This window comes from Ursus maritimus, unplaced genomic scaffold (genome assembly GCF_017311325.1).
Source record: "Ursus maritimus isolate PB19 unplaced genomic scaffold, ASM1731132v1 scaffold_7, whole genome shotgun sequence".
Classification (NCBI taxonomy): Eukaryota; Metazoa; Chordata; class Mammalia; order Carnivora; family Ursidae; genus Ursus; species Ursus maritimus.
In genome coordinates, this window is record NW_024426885.1 from 6,223,912 (window position 1) to 6,243,206 (window position 19,295).

The following is a 19,295-nucleotide window of genomic DNA, read 5'->3' on the forward strand; positions in this document are numbered from 1 at the left end:
TCAGAATGAATGGGTTTCCAACTTTTCCTATCTCAGAGCCCTATTTTTCTAAAAAATATGCTAATTAAACTGGGGGCACCCCAGTGGCTCTGTCAGTTAAGCGGTTAAGCCTTCGGCTCAGGTGGTGATTCTAGGGCCCTGGGATCAAGTCCCGCATCGGGCTCCCTGCTCAACGGGGAGCCTGCTTCTCCCTCTGCCTGTGCTCTGCCCACTTGTGCTCTCTCTCTCTGTGTCAAATGAATAAATAAAATCTTTAAAAAAATATGTTAATTAAACTTGATAAATCTCATGCTATGAAGACAGTCATAGCCCCTCAAGAACCACCCAGAGCAGTTAATAAGCCCCCATTCAAAAGATTTTGAGGGGCGCCTGGGCAGCTCAGGTGGTTAAACATCTGATTCTTGACTTCGTCTCAGGTCATGATCTCAGGGTCCTGGGATCGAGCCCCGTGTCAGGCTCCATGCTCAGCGAGGAGTCTGCTTGAGATTCTGTCTTTCTCTTTCCCTCTGCCCCTCCCCCTCACTCTCTCTCTCCCAAATAAATAAATCTTTAAAAAAAAAAAACAAAACAAAAAACCACTGGAACCGCAGGTAGCCACGTAAAAGGGGAGAGAGTAGCCCGACGACGCTTCAGGCCTACGTAGAATGAAGCTGAGGGCAGTAGCAGGAACCCTTCATCGTTCACCTGCTCTTATATCTCACCTGGAAAAGGCAGTGGGCAAATACGGCCCCACTGTCCACACACACATCTCTACAGAGTCTACAGCCGTCCCTGGTGGCACGTGTCATGCGTTCACCCTGCGGATGGATGGGGTCGTCTGAAGCACCCCAAGGGATGGGAATCACAGACTTCAGTGTAACTGCCCCATGATTTGATCCAAAATTCTGTGTATTTGTGACAAAATGAAAGCAGTACATTAAGAAAGTATTTTGCAAGGAACTTAATTGTCCCCTACAGTTTCCAAAATGCTGTCTCAACGGTTTTATTTATTATAGTTATTGAAACTAAATGAGAAAGAGCTGGGGAAAGGGAACTTTTTTTTTATTCTGGGGGGGGAGTTGCTTAATCATTTAGAGTATTTTAGCAAATAGAGAATAACAAAAGAACATCGGATATAAATGCTTCATTGTTCTTACAGTTGTACAGCTCGAAATAGTTAGGACCCCAAATACCGAAATTATAACCAAAAATAATTTGAATTTTGTAGCTAAATTGAGTAGAGTGCCATGAGAAACAGCATAAGCCCCATTTTGTAGGGTGGAAACAGTTATTTCAGGAAGAGATACAATGTGATTTGCTGCTACTTATTTTTCAAACCTTAAGAACCACGTGCTGACATTTCTTCCTGGAAAAGCACTCTTGACCAGTGGTTAGGATAAGGTGGACTTTGGAGCCAAATAGAGCCAAGTTCAGTCTCCACTGGTTTGGCTATGTGGCTTTGGACACGTCCTTTAACCTCTCTGTGTGTTTCCCTCTTCTTTGCCGGGCAGATGGTAACAGTCCCTACACCACAGGGTCTCTGCCAACATAAAGTTCTCAAGCGCACTTGAAAAGCAGTTGTCCCAGGGCCTGACATCCCATGAGCAAACATCAGCAGGGAGGTGGCACTGCTGGTGAGGACGACAGTCGTAAATGGTCATGGTGATGGGGCTTTGCTTTCACTCCCCAAACCAAGAACCCAGAGCTTCATTTATTTACCAGGGTGACTTTCCCTGCAAGGAAAACAAAAAGCATAAGTATTTGCAAGACTAGGCTCTGAAGGAAGTTCAAGCAAAGCTGAGACATAGAAAATGGCAGGTCTTGGATTCTTTTTCTTTTCATTTTCTTTCTCTTATTTCATACCTCAATGCACTGTCTTTATAGAGAATTATTCAGTTGTCTGATCTCTCCATAAAAGAGTCCCTAAGAACCAATGATATGAGCATGAGGAGTCCTGTGACTCTGGCCACTGTAGAGTTTTCACTGAAAACTAGAAGGAGTTCTTTCAGTGTACGAAGCATCCAGTCTGGGTACTCATTGGTTTTCCTCTCGATCTTTTCTCTATATTTATTTAGCTCTGGTTGAGGAATAGATCATTTTCAATAAAGGATATTCATTTTAGTAACTGGGAAAATCCTGATCATGATTTTTAATTATGGTTTTTATTATGTGTTTTATTTTGTTGAAGCTCCAGATGGCTTACCCCTCTCATAAGAACGTATTCAGAGCTGTATTCCAAATTCTTGTAAAGAAAACCATTACCCAAATTTATATATGAATGATTTGGTAATTTGTGGAATAATAACTTGTAGCGAAGTAAATCTTCAGCAAAAAAACTGGGTTGGATGCTTTGAATACCAAATGGGTTTGCTAGAGAGATCACGAGTGCGTGTGCGGTTTAATTGCAGAGTATCCGTGGTCCCTGCTAGTGCCCTTGACAAACAAGAGCTGTCTTGTGATGCTTTTGCATGAATATGCTGCACAGAATAATTAAACCCTTAAACCATATGTATAGTCTTCAAAGAAATAATAGAAAAAAGTTGACATGTCATCAATGAGTTTTTCATATTCTAAATAATTGATGCCAATCTCTTAGCATTCTTTTCTCTCATTTAAGCAGTACTGAAATTGGAATTGGTGACAAGTTGTCAGGGTTGGTCTTGATGACCTGACAGCATTTAGAATTCTTGAAATAACAAGGGAGTGAACGTGACTGTCCTCCACCCCAGACCCCCTCCAGGATCAGTGACCACAGTTTGGAGCCATATTTCTTTTCTTTTTAATTGATCCAATTAGTTTGAACACATTCTGTCCAAATTGGGTTGCTTTTCTATACTAATGATTCTGCGTTTGTCATCCATTTATTTATTAAGCACTTACGGTGTGCTTGGCATTATGCCAGCTTAGGGATGTAGTTTCTGCCCCTTACCCAATGTGGGAGAAGACAAGTCACCAAGACACAGGACTCTAACAGAGTCCTGACAGAACACAGGAGAGATGTTAATGGCAGGAGGACAGAGAAAGCGATACCACAAGTAAAAATAAGTAGGTGTTTCTTCCTGCTTTCCTATGCTTTGGGGAACAAAATATGTCATTTTGATGAAATCCATCTCATTCAAACTATAGAACTAAATAATATAATAGTGCATTTAGAGTGGGATCATTTCAATATTAACTTTAAAAAGGCAATTTGGGGGTAATTTTTTTAATTTCAATACACAAATCATTTCAGAAAGGTAAGAAACTTTATAAGGAAAAACATTATCTACATCACTGTGTTTTAATGTAAATCATAAATGATGGTTTCTAGCCCGATAAACCCAAAGACTGAAATCTGAAAATACAGTGCTCGATGGAAAGGACGAGATTGTATCTGTTCTCCTGTAAACAGAGCATGTGCTGTCTAAGTGTCTCTGACTCTGTCTTCACCCCAAGCCATTCCCTAAACCTTACACTCAAGCGAGTCAGCTGCTTGCTGGACATCCACGAGCATGTCTGCCAGGTACCTGACACCCGACACGACTGAACTCACTGTCTCTGTTCCCTCCTGTATGAACTCACCCTCTCACTTGTCAACTGAGGTTCCTAATTCTGTGCCCTTGTCTGAATTTCCCATCCCGAAGGCTCGTATCTTGGTCTGGCTATTTGTTTGGTTGCTCATACCAGCTTCCTGCTGCGTTTCTTTATTTTTTTCCCCCATGCCCAGCATGGAGCCCAATGTGGGGCTTGAAATCACAACTCTGAGATCAAGACCTGAGCTGAAATCATGAGTCAGACGCTTAACTGACTGAGCCACCCAGGTGCCCCTGTTTCTTTCCCCCAAAGTCTTATCTACATGGCTGTCGTAGTGGCCTTTAGCTCCAAAGCTTGTGTCTGCTCAGGTCACTGCCACATTTAATGGCTCCCCATTATACGGAATAAGGTCAGCAACACTTGCAACTTGTCGGATTAGTACCCAGCCTGCCTATCTGAGCAACAGTATGTCTCCCTACTTCAAACTTTACACCCCAACACCTGGAACTCCACGTAGCTTCCCATTTCCTGTGCCCATCCCCCACTAGCATGCTCCTCCTGTACTCTCCATGCTTCTGAGAATGTGGTTACCCCTATCTGGAATATTCTCTTCCTCATTCCTCTCCACATCCCATGTCACTATCCCCTTTCAACTTGATTTCTTCTTCCCCACCTTTTGTGACTTACTTGGGTACCACCTCCCTCAGGCTGGTTTCTGGGTTAGAAGCCTTTCCTTGAACTCCCCCACTGCTTTGGGCATATCTCCATCGTGGAGCTCTCTTCACTCTTTGGGTCTGTCCTTCACCAGATGGTGAGTTTGTGGGGTGTCTTATTCCTGATGTCCAGCAGCATACATACTAAATGAGAGAATATTGAGGTATCACTTATAATAGGAAAATAGCAAAATCAACTCCTGGCATTTTATTTTCTGGTGTAGAGAGGAACAGAATTCCATGTTAGATTAGCTCATCTAATAAGCAGAGAAAAAGAACGTTCTCATGAAATTATGCATTCACCTTCTGTTTTCATTTGCTGACACAGAGAATCCATCTAATTGGATTTTCTCCTTGGGGAAATCTAAAGGAAGTGGGCCCATTGCTCTTGCATTTCCAATATGGCCGTCGTCCGACTGCCTCTCTGTTTTCTCAAGGGAACTTTGACTTCTAGCCCTTTTAAATTAGACACACATCTTAGAAAGCCTCAAGTGAGCACATTTTCAGTTTCAACTGTAGTTCCTCAGCAAGTCATGGTCCCTAAGAAAGACATGAGACACGGGATACCTGGGTTGGGAGGGGATAGCCCTAGACAAAAAGACTATGCCTGTGGCATCCCCCTGAAATTCAGTCATTCATCCGCCCATCCGTCCACCCATCCATTTGTCCATCTTTTTCCCTTTGATGCGTGCTTATCCCACCGTCCACACAGCACCTGCTGGGGACACTCTGCCACAGCTCCTGAGCAGCCTGTAAAGACAGCGCCACACAGTGGTGAAGAGCGTGGGTCCTACGCCAAACCGCTCACCTGCCGCCCAGATGCTGTGATCCTGGGTGCGTCACTTAACCCCCCCCCCCGTATCTCAGTTTCCTTGTTTAAATGGGGATAAAAATGGGATCTAACCCACAGAGCCAGATACTAGCACTATCAGGATTCAATGAGATGCTATAAAGGGTTTGGCACAGGGTCTGGACTGGGCATAGGGCCACAGTGATGAGCAAAGAGCCCCCCTGCAGCTTAGAATCTTAGGGGGCTGCAGACAATAAGAAAACCAAAGGGGTTCTATAACGTGGGGAGTGGCGGTGATGGAGGCCACTTCCAGGAAGATGATCAGGAAAGGACCCTCTGCAAAGACATTTTTTTTTCTAGATTTTATTTATTTATTTGACAGAGAGAGAGACAGCCAGCGAGAGAGGGAACACAAGCAGGGGGAGTGGGAGAAGAAGAAGCAGGCTCCCAGTGGAGGAGCCTGATGCGGGGCTCGATCCCAGAACGCCAGGATCAGACCCAGAGCTGAAGGCAGACGTTTAACGACTGAGCCACCCAGGCGCCCCCTCTGCAAAGACATTTAAACTAATACCTGAAAGACAAAAGGGAGCCAGCCCCACAAAAAACCATGTAGAGGACTTTCCAGGCACAGGGCAGGACAAATGCAAAGAGTCTAAGTGGGCTAGGGTATGAAATGTTCTAGAACGTGCCAGGAGGCAGTGTTGGCTGGGGTAGACTGAGTCACAGGAAAGCAGTCATGGCATGTTGGGGGGGGGGGTAAAATTGTGAGCACCTGGAGAGCATGGAGGGCATCGGGAATTCATTTCAAGTGCGGTGGGAAGGCATTCGGGGCTTTAAGCAGGGGAGTGCATGACCCCAAAGTGGGGCCTGGACAGGTCCATCACTGCCCTCAGCTCGTTGCAGCCAGAGGGAAACATGAGGTGGACCATCTGGTGCTGAGAGGAGGTCAGGGCAGAGAGTGGGATGGGTCCTGTTGTGCAGCGTGGGGCCCATGGACATCCAATTCCTGGAGCCCCGTGCAGAAGCACAGACCTGTGGCTTGAGCGTTGCCGAGGGGCCCCAGAGGCCATGCCAGCTGGCCACCCTACATCTCCTAATCCCAGTCCCTCCTGGGAAACTGAGGCAGGAGCTGGTCCGGCCCCTCTGAGCTCAGGGTGCCGGCCACGCCCGTGGCGCCTGGGCATCTGTTCTGACTGCCTGCCTCCCTCCCTTTGAGAAGGTTAACGCCCACGGTGCTGTCCCTGCGCCTGCATCAAAGCCATTTCTTTCCCAGATTCTATGAGAAAAACTCAAAAAGGAGTGTCATCCGTGTCTTAGCTTCAGGGGACACTCTCGGGCACTGCTCAGCCAGCCTCCCCCTCTTTCAACAGAGGAAACTGCAGTGATGCTTAGGAACGCTTCAGAGCCCAGAGTATGACTGACATTGTATTTCTGTTTAAGTGACATTAGGACAACAAGGAAAAGCAGGTTTTTTTTTTTAATTATTTAAATTCAATATAGTTAATATAGTAGGTTCAGGAGTACAACTCCTCAGTTGCATGTAACACCCAGTGCTCATTGCATCCAGTGCCCTCCTTAGCGCCCATCACCCACTTACCCCACCCCCACCCATGTTCCCTGCAGCCACCTGCAGTTTGCTCCCTAGAGTTCAGTGTCCCTTATGGTTTGCCTCCCTCTCTGTTTACATCTTATTTTATTTTTCCTTCCCTTCCTTTATGTTCTTCTGTTTTGTTTCTTAAATTCCACATATGAGTGAAACGGCATGGTATTTGCTTTTCTCTGACTTATTTCCCTTAGTATAATACCCCCTAGTTCCATCCACATTGTTGCAAATGGCAAGATTTCATTCTTTCTGATGGCTGAGTAGTATTCCATTGTATATATAGACCACATCTTCTTCATCCAGTCATCTGTCAGTGGACGTCTGGGCTCTCTCCATCGTTTGGCTATTGTGGACATTATCGCTATAAACATCAGGGTGCAGGGGCCCCTTCAGATCCCTACATTTATATTCTTTAGAGAAATACCTAGTAGTGCATTGAAGCCGTAGGTTTTTAAAGGCAGAAGTATCCATAGGTCTTTGTATTACTGTACAGAGGCACGTTTTAAAACCTTACCATTGGGGCGCCTGGGTGGCACAGAGGTTAAGCGTCTGCCTTCAGCTCAGGGCGTGATCCCGGCATTATGGGATCGAGCCCCGCATCAGGCTCCTCTGCTGTGAGCCTGCTTCTTCCTCTCCCACTCCCCCTGCTTGTGTTCCCTCTCTCGCTGGCTGTCTCTATCTCTGTCAAATAAATAAAATCTTTAAAAAAAAAAAAACCTTACCATTAATCTTTCTGCCGGTGTACCCCAAAATTCCTCGTCCACAAGTTTGCTGACGTCGTCTAACAAATCTCATCTTCTCCAATTCCCTGGCCTTCCTGGCAGATTTTCCACGTCTCTCATACATGAAGTGAGTCTTCTCCTTGGACATCCATTCAAACTAGCTTTCGGTTAGAAAGCCTTAAAATGCTATCTCTTTGTGTTATAAATTATCTCTCTACCAATTCTTGTGTGTGTTACTCCTCTTAGCATTAGGTTCATTCGAAATAAGGATCTAGAGCTGTCAAGAGTGGAATTACTAGAGTATTTTAAAAATGTAAGCAAAATTATAAAATTATGAACAAACAGTAAATAATTTAAGTAAAAATAATATAATTGGAATTATATTACATTTTTCTTTTTTTCCTCTCTCTGATCTTGGAGCCAACCAACCCCTCCCTCACCAGGAGCAGTGAGGCTGTTAGAGGCCCTGTGTCACTTAGGCCATAGCGCCCCTCCTCACCGTCCCCTGTGCTCCCTGCAACTTCCTGCAGGCTCCTGCTGCTTTGCCCCGCCCCCATTTCTCCAGCCTGTCCCTTTAGATGACCCTCTCCCCTCAAGCCCCTGCCTCTTGACTTCACACTCCATCTCTCTGCTTCCCTTCAGAACCACACTCTGGAAAGATTCATTGACCTTTTCTGTCCCCATCGCCTTGGCCTCCCCTGTAGCTGTCCCGGTCAAGGTCACCAGCCTCCCACACCTCTCCCACCTGCCCCTGCCCATCCCAGCAGGGCTGCAGTCTTCCTGGCAGTGAGCCTGTCCAGAGGGCCCGCTGACAGCTTGCAGGAGGGACACTTAGAAGATGAGGATTTGAGACCAAAAGCAACAGGGAGGTTAACCTCCCCCAGCATGATCTGTGCAGAGTGAAGGTGGGGCGGGGGGGGGGTGCAGGAGGATCCATGTACCTTTGTCAGTGAGTGTGAGGGATCGTCTGTTTTATTTTGGCACACGCTTCTCCAACATTCGCTGGTAAATAGAGCACAAGTCAGACCACTGTATGGTTCTAACTGGTTTAAGCCAGGCAGATCTGAAATATATTGAAATCCATGTAAAATAGGGAGACTGCTTTCAGTTCTGGATGGAGTTGGGAGAGAAGCTGGAGAGATGGACTGTAAGGAAAATATTCCCAATCTGTTGCATCTATAATTTCCCACTTCTGTCTCTTCCCTGTTTGTCAGCACTCTGGTTGCAAAACCCAACTCAAGCCAACTGAAGCCAAGGAGGGGGGTTTATTGGGGAAGAGGAGAGGCAGAGTGGGTCCCCCGCACACCTGGAAAGCCTCCCCCTTTCTCCCCTTTGCCATAGTCAAGTGATGGCTTGGCCCCCGGGGCAGCGTCCTTGGAAAATAAGGGACTGGGCTGAAGGAAGCCCAGTGAGCATATTTTTGGAGCTTTGACAAGGAGGCAAGACCTCTTCCTGGAGGCCCCAGCTCACACCATGCTGCAGGGAAGATTTCTGATGGGCTCGCTTGCGCCCCAGGTTCATCTGTGGACTGGAAGTGGAGTGACCCCCAGCACGCCCAACAGTGTGAAGCCCGTTCTCTGAAGGCTGGGGGGTGGGGGTAGGGGGCGGGGGACGGACAGCCGCATTGGCAGGTCTGGTATTTAAGACAGCTCTCAACTCCTTATCGCCCAGGCAGATACAACCCAGGCTCCATGTACAGGGACCCCTCCCCATCTCGCACCAACCCGGCTCCCCAGATTTCAGACCTTAGGTCTCCTGGCCTTGCCATCCTCCGCCTGGAATTCCCTTCTCCTCCCACCCCTCCTTTGTCTGGCCAACAGCTGCTCCAGCTGCAGGCTTCCTGTGTGAAGCCTTCTCCTTTCGCAACATCCCACCTACCATGTTCCGTTCACCCAGTGAGACCGTGCCCACCTCTGTGGCGCCCCCTCCCCGCACGGGGAGGTGTTTCCTCTGTCACCCACCAGGCCACAGTGTCCTTATTTACCCATGTACCCTAGCAGCAAGTACAGCACCCGACATCTAGGAGGTGCACGGGAACTGTTTGTCATAGTTCTGTTGAAAAAGCACAAAATAGCGCATATTACCAAAGAAACGGCTAGATAATTTAAAACCTAAAGAAACTCATGCTTTGCTCTCATCAGTGAGGATCTGCTAACCCACATACAGCTTTAGTTGGGACAGAGAGGGCTCTTTCTCCCCCTTTCAATTTATCTTGAAAATTCAATATTTCGGCGTGTCCCAAATCATTTTTCCTCACCCCCTGGAGCACTGCTTTGAACATTTCATTGTTGTTCTGAACTCTTCTTTGACATTTTCATATCGATAGCTGTTTCTCCCACCCGAGGAAGTATCAGCAGGGGCGATATTGTGGACTCAGAATTATTTTCCCAACAGGTGGCGGCGCCATTGATTCTAGATGGGAGGGCCTGGTGACTGCCGGGCAGGTAATTCTCCAGCCTGGAAGCCTGCACATGCGGTTTGCGGAAGAGTGTGTGCTCTGTGCATTTCCAGCACGTGCACACGTGTGCATGTGTGGCTGCGTGAGCCGGTGGAAGGCCCTTTGGGAGCCTCATTGGGTCATCTGTAAAATAAGGATGGGTCAGATGCTGGTCGCCTTGTGGCCTAGAAACTCACAAGCAACCTATCAATACGATGCTACACTCATCTTCTTGTGTTGTTTCTGTTTTTCCACAGAGGTCTCATTGCTAGCAGTTTCACAGAAACTCATTATCTGCAAGATGGCACTGATATCTCCCTCAGTCGAAATCACACGGTAAGTCCTACAAGAACCCCTTGACCCTGTGCTATCAAATCTGGGCTTGCGCTTTGCGGCTGTTTTGTCCTAGCAAAATTGCACGCCCAGGTTCTTCACTTAGACCCCCTGTGCATGTGATCCCTGGGCAACACACAGGATTTGGGCATTGCAGCCTAGCTCCAGGAAAACGCGGCTCTGGCCAGCTTTGTGCCAGGACAGGCCTTGGAGGTAAGGCTGACCTTGAAACCACCTTCTAATCACCAGGGGATGTTTGGTTAGGCAAATCCTTTCTAGGAAACCTAGCCAGAGTTTGAGATGGCTTGGAAAACAGTCATCCCTGGGCTGAATTTAGCTGTGTGACACTTTAAGTATCTTGAAGAAATTCAAAGGAGAACTGACTCTCTTAACCTATAAATGTACCCCACTTACTAGAAGTGTAATCTACCTATTATAAGTGGATCTGCCATACATAATGCCTAAGCCATTTATTTGTATAAACGATAAATCCACCATAAATAATATGGTTCTATATCATGATTGTTACTATAACACGACCTTTATCACCTTTTAGCTTTCCTGGTATTTGAAGTTTTATATATAACTTGGACAAGATGCTTATTTTATTTGATCCTTTAACAAGTGCTTCCTGGATACCCTCTGTGCTCAGCCTGTGTGTGTGAATATAGGGATTTAAAGAGAGTTGCTGCCCTCTGAGGACTAGGAAAATTACTTAAAAAAAAAAAAAGCTGTGGATATTTGTTTTAAAAAGAATTAGCTTAGAGGAAGGCCTTACCTTTGCAGTTGAAGTGTTGTCAAGCACCTATGAGTGTCGGCAGGGATTTCTCCCTTCTGTGAACTCTGCCAACGCTTGTTTTATTTATCATGTGTTTGGCACGTGGCAAATACAAAGTGATACCTTCAGACTCATAGCAATTTGGTGGAATGACCTGATACTGATTTCCAGGCTGAAGAAAGCACATAGAAGTCCTGGATAAAATATAACCATCTATGAACTTTTGTTAATACTTGGTCAAGCTTGAAAGAGAGTCCAAGAAATCCCCAGAGGCAGAAACAAAGAGGGGATGTAAGCTCAGAAGAGTAGGCTGGTGGGGCGCCTGGGTGGCGCAGTCATTAAGCATCTGCCTTTGGCTCAGGGCGTGATCCCGGCGTTCCAGGATCGAGCCCCGCATCGGGCTCCTCGATAAAAAATAGAGAAGTCAAAACCCCAGCATAAAAAATAGAGAAGTCAAAACCCCAGCTAGCCTTATAAGTCTATGTTTGCAGTGGGGCGGACTGGTGTTTAAATTTCTAATACCTGCATAGAAAAGTAATTCCCAGTCAATATATTGACCTCAAAAATATATTGGGACCAGTCATAGCCTGATTGGTCCCAAATCAGCAATCCTGGGTCCCCTGGGCTGAAGCCAACCCAAAATAGTTCTGTAGGGCTATTTCTACAACTCAGATCATGAGATGCCCAGGCCGAAAACAAAGAATAATGATGAACCCAAAGCAAAATTACAAAACACAGTGAGAAAAGCCGCCATAAGTGAGCATTGGCGGACAAGAGTAACAAGAGAATCAGCACTTCTGCAATGCAAGATAATAGAAAAATCGGAGAAAATTGTAAATATTTTTAAGACAACAGAATAGGCCTAATAGAAATTCCAGAGTGAAGGGGCACCTGGGTAGCTCAGTCAGTGGAACATCCGACTCTTGATTTTGGCTCAGGCCATGATCTCAGGGTCATGAGATCGAGCCCTGCGTCCGGCTCCATGCTCAGCTGGGCAGTCTGCTTGAGATTCTCCCTCTCCCTCTGCCCCACACCCCACTCATGCGCGTTCTCTCTCTCTCTCTCTCAAATAAATAAATAAATAAATAAATAAATAAATAAAATCTATTCTTTAAAAAAAGAAATTCCAGAGTAAAGATGTAGAAAGAAAGAAAATAGGAAAGAAGCAATGTTTAAACAGAGTGTGATGAGAATGTCCCGGAATTGAAGAAAGGCATGCATCCCAGGCAGGAAGAATAAACATAAATTCCCTCCAGGAAGGCTTGTAGTAAAACTGCAGACCACCAAAAATGAAATTGTAAAACCACCTGAGAGAAAAGAGACATTTGTGCGAAATGACAATCAAACCAACCACAGACTTCTCGTCAGCAACTACAAAATTAAAATTTCAGAAAGCCAGCAGAAAATTACAAAAATAATAGTAAAATACATTTGCACACAAAGAGAATGTACTACTCTCAAATTCTAACAGAGTACCTACCAAAGGCTATTGCAGGAAGAAATGGAATGAGAGGCAAGGGTAGGATGTCGGAGGCAACAGTAAGCAACATAATTGCATGTGAGTGAATCAAAGTAAGCTGTTGAAAATAATAATTACCACAATAATGACTAAATTCGGATGTTTTAAGACAAGATGAGCAAATAGATTTAAAACAATTTAAGAATTTGTATTGTACTTGAGAATAATACAGATACAGATTAACCTTAGATTTTGATAAATATTTTGCAAATGTAAGTATAACCCTTAAAAGAATAGAGAAGCAGATGTGTAATTCCAAATAATAGACGGTGAGCAAAAATAGTGTTTCAGCTCAATAGAGGGCAGGAAAGAAGGAAAAGGATTTGAAAAGCAGAATAAATATAAAGCACAAGATAATTACATAAAAATGAGTCAACATATTAATCTAATTATATGTAAATAGATTGAATCTGTTTGTTAAAGTAAAAACAGATTATCTGCTTAGAACTTTAAAATCCAGCTACATAATTTTTACAAGATTCACACTCAAAATACAAGATGGTTGTGAAAGGAGTAGAAAATATATAGTAGACAAATATTAACCCAAAGAAAGCTGCTGTCATAGCATTAATATCGGACAAGCTAGATCTTAAGGCAAAAAAAAAAAAAAACAACATCATTATAGGTAAAGAGGTTGATTACTTAATGATAGAAGGAACAATTCAAAAGAATGGTAATAACTATGAACCTATATGTACCAGTAAAATAGCCTCAAAACCTGTGAAGCGATAATCAAAGGAATTACAATAAAATGACAAATCCACAACCAGAGAGGGAGATTCAAATATACCTCTCAGAAGTGAAGATTTTAAGAGATGAGCAGAAATTAATGAAAAGACCAAAAAAAATTGAGAGAATCAATTAACCCAAAAGCTGGTTCTTTGAAAATATTCATAAAATGAATAAAACACAAATCGAATCCAGAAGAAAGAAGAATTCCCAAGTAATGGTATTAAGAACACAAAGATGGGACTAACTATTGCCATACAGAGATTTTGAGAATCACAGGAATGCTATCAACATGACTAACCATTTTCTTAAAAATGTAAATTCTTAATGCTGTTCAAGGTGAAACAAAAATTTAAATATAACTATATAAATAAATTAAATCAAAAATAGTGTTTTTTAAATCCCCCCAAAATAATGTCAAACCCAGATATTTTATCAGGTAACTTCTACCAAGCCTATGAAGAACAAATAGTCCCTGAGAATTTTTTTTTTTAATTTTTTAAGGGAGGAGAGAGGAGCCACAAAAATCAGAAAAAGAACATCCACAACATGAATATTATAGACTAGTTTCAATTATGAACATAATTGCAAAAATTCTAAATAAAATATTTACAGATCATATCCAGCACATGTTTTTTAAAACTACTTTGTGAACAAATGGTACTTATCTGAGGAATGCAAAGATAGTTCAACATCAGTGTATCTAATCATATAATTTAATGTATTAATATCTGTAGATGAAAAGTATTATTTTAACTGTTATTATTTCTTCAAATATAATCCATAGTATTTATAATGTAGATTATAAGAGCTCTTATGGGCGAGAAATGTTTTTTTGTATCTCCTTTCCGTCCCCTTAGAGCCTGACGCAGCACCTTGCATAGACTAGACTTTCCAGAACTGAGGTGGCTCCTACAGCATCTTGGTTGATGCCACCCAGAGTCAGTTCATTCATTTACTCCTTCATTCTGCAAACATTTATTAACCACCTACTGTGTGCTGACACTGTTAGGCTATGGGGATATAGTTTGAATAAAACATATTTTTCAGCATATAAATTCTAGTCATAGGGTAGGGTGTTTTAAAAACTTGAAAATACTTATGTTTTAATATAGTTGCTACCATTGAAGGTGTGTACAGAATACCCTGGAACATTGTTGAGGCCGTGGTTAAGTTTAGCTCATTGGAGGCCACTTCACTAAGGAAATGATATTTAATCTAAGTCTCTAAAAATGAGTACAGAAGAGAAAAGTTGGTATGAAACCCTTTAGTACTAAAGAGTTTTGACTTGATCTTATGGAAAATTGGAAGCTCTCCAAGGTTTTCATGCAGAGAAATGGCATGTTCAGTCCTGTACTTTAGAAAGGGTCACTGATGGCAGAGTGGAAGGAAGATCGGCAGAATCGCTGATGGACCAGAGGCAAGAAAATCTGTTAGGGACCTAATGTAGTTGACGAAGGTTTTGCCCACAGAAGTAGCCTTGCAATGGATGGAACTGGCCAGAGTCAAGAAAACTTGAAGAGGCAGAAGAGACAAGATCCGGTGACAGTGGATGACGGGGATGTCACCAAAAGTACTCAGTCCCTTCTGCTTAGACAGTCAGCGGGCCATGTCTTCTCACTGGCACCATTAAAGAGCAGTTGTTGGTTTGGGAAGGCAGAAGGGACAGTGAGGACAGGTTTGTCCCTGTTGAGTCCGCGGTGGGACAGCCAAATAAAGGTGTTCAATAGGCAGCTGGGTATATGAATCTGGAGCCCAGGAGAAAGATGGAGGTCAAAAATGAGACCTGAGGGTTGACCTTAGATCCGGTCCTTGGCACCATCACCTCACACTTGGCTTCCTAGTTTTTTCTCGTTTTTTCTCCTGGGATGCTCTCATTAAATATATGCTTTATAGTTATCACAGTGTAATTGCTGTTCCAAATAGAAGCAGAAAAAAGAGATCTGAGCAGGGCTGTGACAGTAAGCTTGAGTCCTCTGCTTCCCTGTCGTACGTGAGGGTGAGTGGCACTCTTCTAGCATGGACACACCCAAAACGTGTAAGATTGGCTCCCAGAGTTATTCTACCAGTTATGTGGGTTTGGTTTCAAGCTCCCTTACTAATTTTCCTTTTCTTAGGCAATTTTTGTCTTTTTTCTCGTTTGGGAAGACAAGTATGATAAGAGAGAAGAAGAGACAGAGGATTAGGTAAAACAGACAGCAGCTGGGTCTGTTAGGGCCTTGGACAGTGCAGGCTGTATGCTGCAAAGGTAGCCATCTGAGAGACTAGCCAGACGGTAGCGCGCCAGAGCGCTAACAGCGGCCGTCTCTGTGTGGGGAGACTCTGGATTTTTCTATTTCCTGTGATTGTTGTGTGTATACGGCAGGTGGGAGGATTATGTTGTTCTTTCTTCTTGTTTTTCTACAAGGTCACTGTATAGACAGGCAGATGTCTACTCCCTCCCTCTACTCGTCCCTTGCTTCTCTGCATGGAAATGTCTTTTATAGGGAGAAGAGGGTGGGAGCAAGCAGGCCTGACAACCTTGGTCCCTGCTCATTGGAGAGCGGGGAGGGCCTGGGCTTGGAAGGGCCATGAGTCTAGCCTTGCTGTCTTCCCCCGGTCAATGGTGGTTGAGGCTTGCCCACTCCCTCCATGGAGTATTGTCAGCAACAGTGATCTGCAGCCCTTGTCTCCCTGACATGAGCCCCAAGGCTTAGCCAGCAAGAATGGAGTGGGTGGGATGAAGGTTGGAAATTGCACGGTGCCTCAGTTCCACCTAGGCCTAACTGAATATACCAGAAGCCCCCCTGTTGTTTTTTTTTAAGGTAATTAAACTGGAAGTGTATTTGGATCTTCATCTGACTCTTTGAATCTAGCTCCCACAGGTGAAGCAACTGGAGGATAGGTTAACTGGCACCCCCAAACCCCAAAACTCCAGAAACAGCAAGCACATGTCGCTCGTACAATTAGAAAGAGAACGACTTGTCTTGTAATCCAGCATCGACTTTGTCCCCTTCCTTTGCTCCCATTCTCAGCCTTCAGCCATGTTACTGTAAAGATGAGGAGTGAACAGTCTTCCCCACTAACGAGAACCCACAGCCCTAGACAGCAGGTCCTTCCAGCAGAAACCCCTTGAGCAGAGTCCATGACCTCGTCTTGTCTTTCATGGTGAGGAGACAGACGCAGCTTTTGGGGTTTTGTTTTTATTGAATCAGGCTGGAGAACAAAAAAGAAATGTGCTGACTCATCCTCTTATCCCCTGAAGTCAGCACACAATGAATTTTCCTAAATTTAAGATAATATAAAAATAAGAACCACTTTTGGCTATAGTACCCTCTTTTTTAAAATTTCATCTCTCAACCATCAGTATAAGCTGGTTGACAGACTTGGTAGTGGCTGATTTTAATTTTGGAATTAATCGCTTGTCTTTTATCTCTCTATTGTCCTGACAGGCTGAAATATTTGTGGCTTTATCCTTTGCTGGCCACATCTGAGGGAAGATTATGTTTTATATTGTTACTTTTAATAAGGCCTGTGGGAGACAACACACGTGACATTTGTGCTATTTGCATCTCAGAAGACAACTCTGGGAGAGGCCGGAATAATGCTCCAGAACGCGTCCCGCGTGTTGTCCGTGTCCCGGTGGGAAGGCGCCCATCTGTCACCCAGGCACTGAGCACCTCCGCTCTGCCTGGCCCTGTGGCTGCCACTGAGGGTTGAATGTAGACAAGGAGGCCCATGTGGGGCCAGAAGGAGGAGACCGACATTTTTCCAAGAATATCACACCTAATCAAAAATCTCTGATAAGTGCGCTGAAGGGAAGGTTGAGGGGCCTAATCTGGTCTAAGGGATCATGGAAGTCTTCATGGAGGAAGGAGCCTGTGAACTGAGATCTGAAGGTTGAGGAGGCATGAACCAGGGGACGCGTGAGGGAAGGACATTCCGGGCTCAGCTGAGCTTTACTTGCAGGCAGGGGAGTGTTTCAAAGTTGACAGGGGCCGGAGTGTGGAGGCCTTGGAGGCCACGGTGATACATTTAGTTGTCAGGGAGGAACACTGGGAAGGCATAAGAGGTCTCAACCCCGGGGGTGTCATGACCAGAATAGGCTCGGAAAGACCCACTGGTGGCAACACCAAGAGGTAATTGGAGAAAGCAAGAGCAGGGATACGGCAAGATCAGGCAGCTGGCTCTTCTGGAAAAGCCTAAAGCCCAGGGGAGGGGACATAGCTGCTGAGGCCAGGGCCATGGAGACAGAGAAGGGGAATGTCTGACCTTAGACGCATGAGCCATGGCCAGAAAAGTCCCATTTGTTGTGTGTGTTTCTCTTAGAAAAATTTGTGAAAACATTTGCTTGGTGGGTGCCAATAGGAGACCAGTCAGTGTTAACTGAGGCTGGACACCAGATCGGCATGGAATCCAATATTTTGATCAAAAGTATTATTTGACATCCTATCCATTTCCAGGGCAAATGCTTCCTATCAAAAAGGAGTCGAAGGGCGTCTGGGTGGCTCAGTCAGTTAGTGTCTGACTCTTGATTTCGGCTCAGGTCATGATCTCAGGTTGTGGGATTGAGCCCAGCATCGGGCTCCGTGCTCAGCACAGAGTCTGCTTGAGATTCTCTCTCCCTCTTCCTCTGTCCCCCCATGCCCGACTCTCTCTCTCCCTTTATAAAAAAAAAAAAAATTAGGAGTCGAATCTCTGCAGTTGGCTTGGACTAAACATGTCAGGGCAAGTGGATATTAGGAAGTCAACTTCATTTCTCGACAGAGAGCATCAGAAACGGATGAAAAGATGACTCTGGATGTAGGAGGGAAGTCACAGGTCCTTCACACCCGATAAGTGTAGCAGGTGTGAGCAAGGCTAGTTCTCGGACTCCTAGGAAATGCTTTGACATGGATGGAATTTCCTGGCCTACGCTGTGCTTCACACCCACCCAATCCATGCACCCTTCCCAGAAGACTGCCCTGTTCTTCCGCCAACTGAGGCACTGACCGTAACCCACGGTGACCCTGCCTCACTGCACCTCCCACCCTTTCCTTGCCCGTGGACCCGTCTCGGTTCGGGCGTGGGCCTGCCTTCTGCCCAGCCAGAAGACGTCACAGCCACCTGCCCTTTGCTTCCCATTCACAGTCTCACCTAGGTTCAATCCAGCCCCTATTCCTGCCTCAGTGGTCCTTCCAGAACATCTTTCTAGGTGTGCCATTCCCTGTGGTACTTATTCTGACCCTCCTAAGTCCTCAGTAGCTTCCTCAGTGCCCCTTCACTCAAGTCCAAACTTCTTAGACCAGGATGCGCATTCTCCGTGGTGACACACCGCTCTCCTCGTGCGTGGGTCCTTCATTCAGATGCTCACCCAACAGCAAATGTGTGCTGAGTGCCCAGTACGCCAGCTAGCATTCGGTCAGCATCAGCCATATGCAAGGCATGATGTAAAGTGCTTTTCAGACATTTCATTGTTTGATCCTCCTAATAAATCAGTGTTTGCTATTTTTATACCCAGATGGGAATCTGAGATGTACAGGGGTTAAAGAACTAGATCAAACCCACAGCTGAAAAGGATTCAAGCCCATGTCATCAGATCTTGAGCAGAGCTCCTGGCCACTGTGCTCCTGCCTCTGATTCACTTGGAACAGAGCACAGAAGGGTCTCTGTTACGTGTTCCTGCTGTGGTGTCCATTGTAATGGAATTAGTCTAGAAAACTGGAGCAGGCTGCATCAGGGAATGCACTGGCACTCATCGGCAAGGGGACACCCAGCACATGCTTCTGGGGGTGCACGGAAGGTGTTCCGCTGCACTGCAGTCCTGGAGGGGAGCGTGGGCGAGGACGCCCGAACGGCCCTCTGGGAGTTTGCTATGCGCGTCGCTCTGAAGCCCAACGGAATGCAGATCAGTAGTGGCCCCGTGCTTTGTGGCGGTTTACAGAAGGGAGCAGGGCACAGTCCCCGTCCTCAGGGAGCTCGCAGGCCGAGCAGATGACAGGATGGGCCCATGGCAAGGGTACTCCAGGGGCCAGACAATGGAAGTGCCAAACCCATGTGGAATCTGGAATGAGTTCCCAGAGGAACCCCAGGTTTGGGTGACTTCCCTTTCCCAAAGTTGTCGGAGAGGGAAGGCTCTGAGTGAGGCCTCCTGTCTGGAGGCCTTCAAACTCCAGCCGAAGCACGTAACCAGCCATGAATGTGAACATGGAACAGACACT

The 19,295-nt window shown here is 45.3% G+C and overlaps 1 protein-coding gene across 1 annotated transcript in view; it reads left to right on the forward strand.

The window, feature by feature from the left end:
• The window catches only part of ADAM12 (ADAM metallopeptidase domain 12), a 338,285-nt gene that overhangs the window by 194,970 nt on the left and 124,020 nt on the right, over positions 1-19,295 (forward strand). The window contains exon 4 of the mRNA XM_040624298.1: positions 10,015-10,093. Coding sequence (XP_040480232.1) covers positions 10,015-10,093 — 79 coding nt within the window. The remainder of the gene's footprint in view (positions 1-10,014; positions 10,094-19,295) is intronic.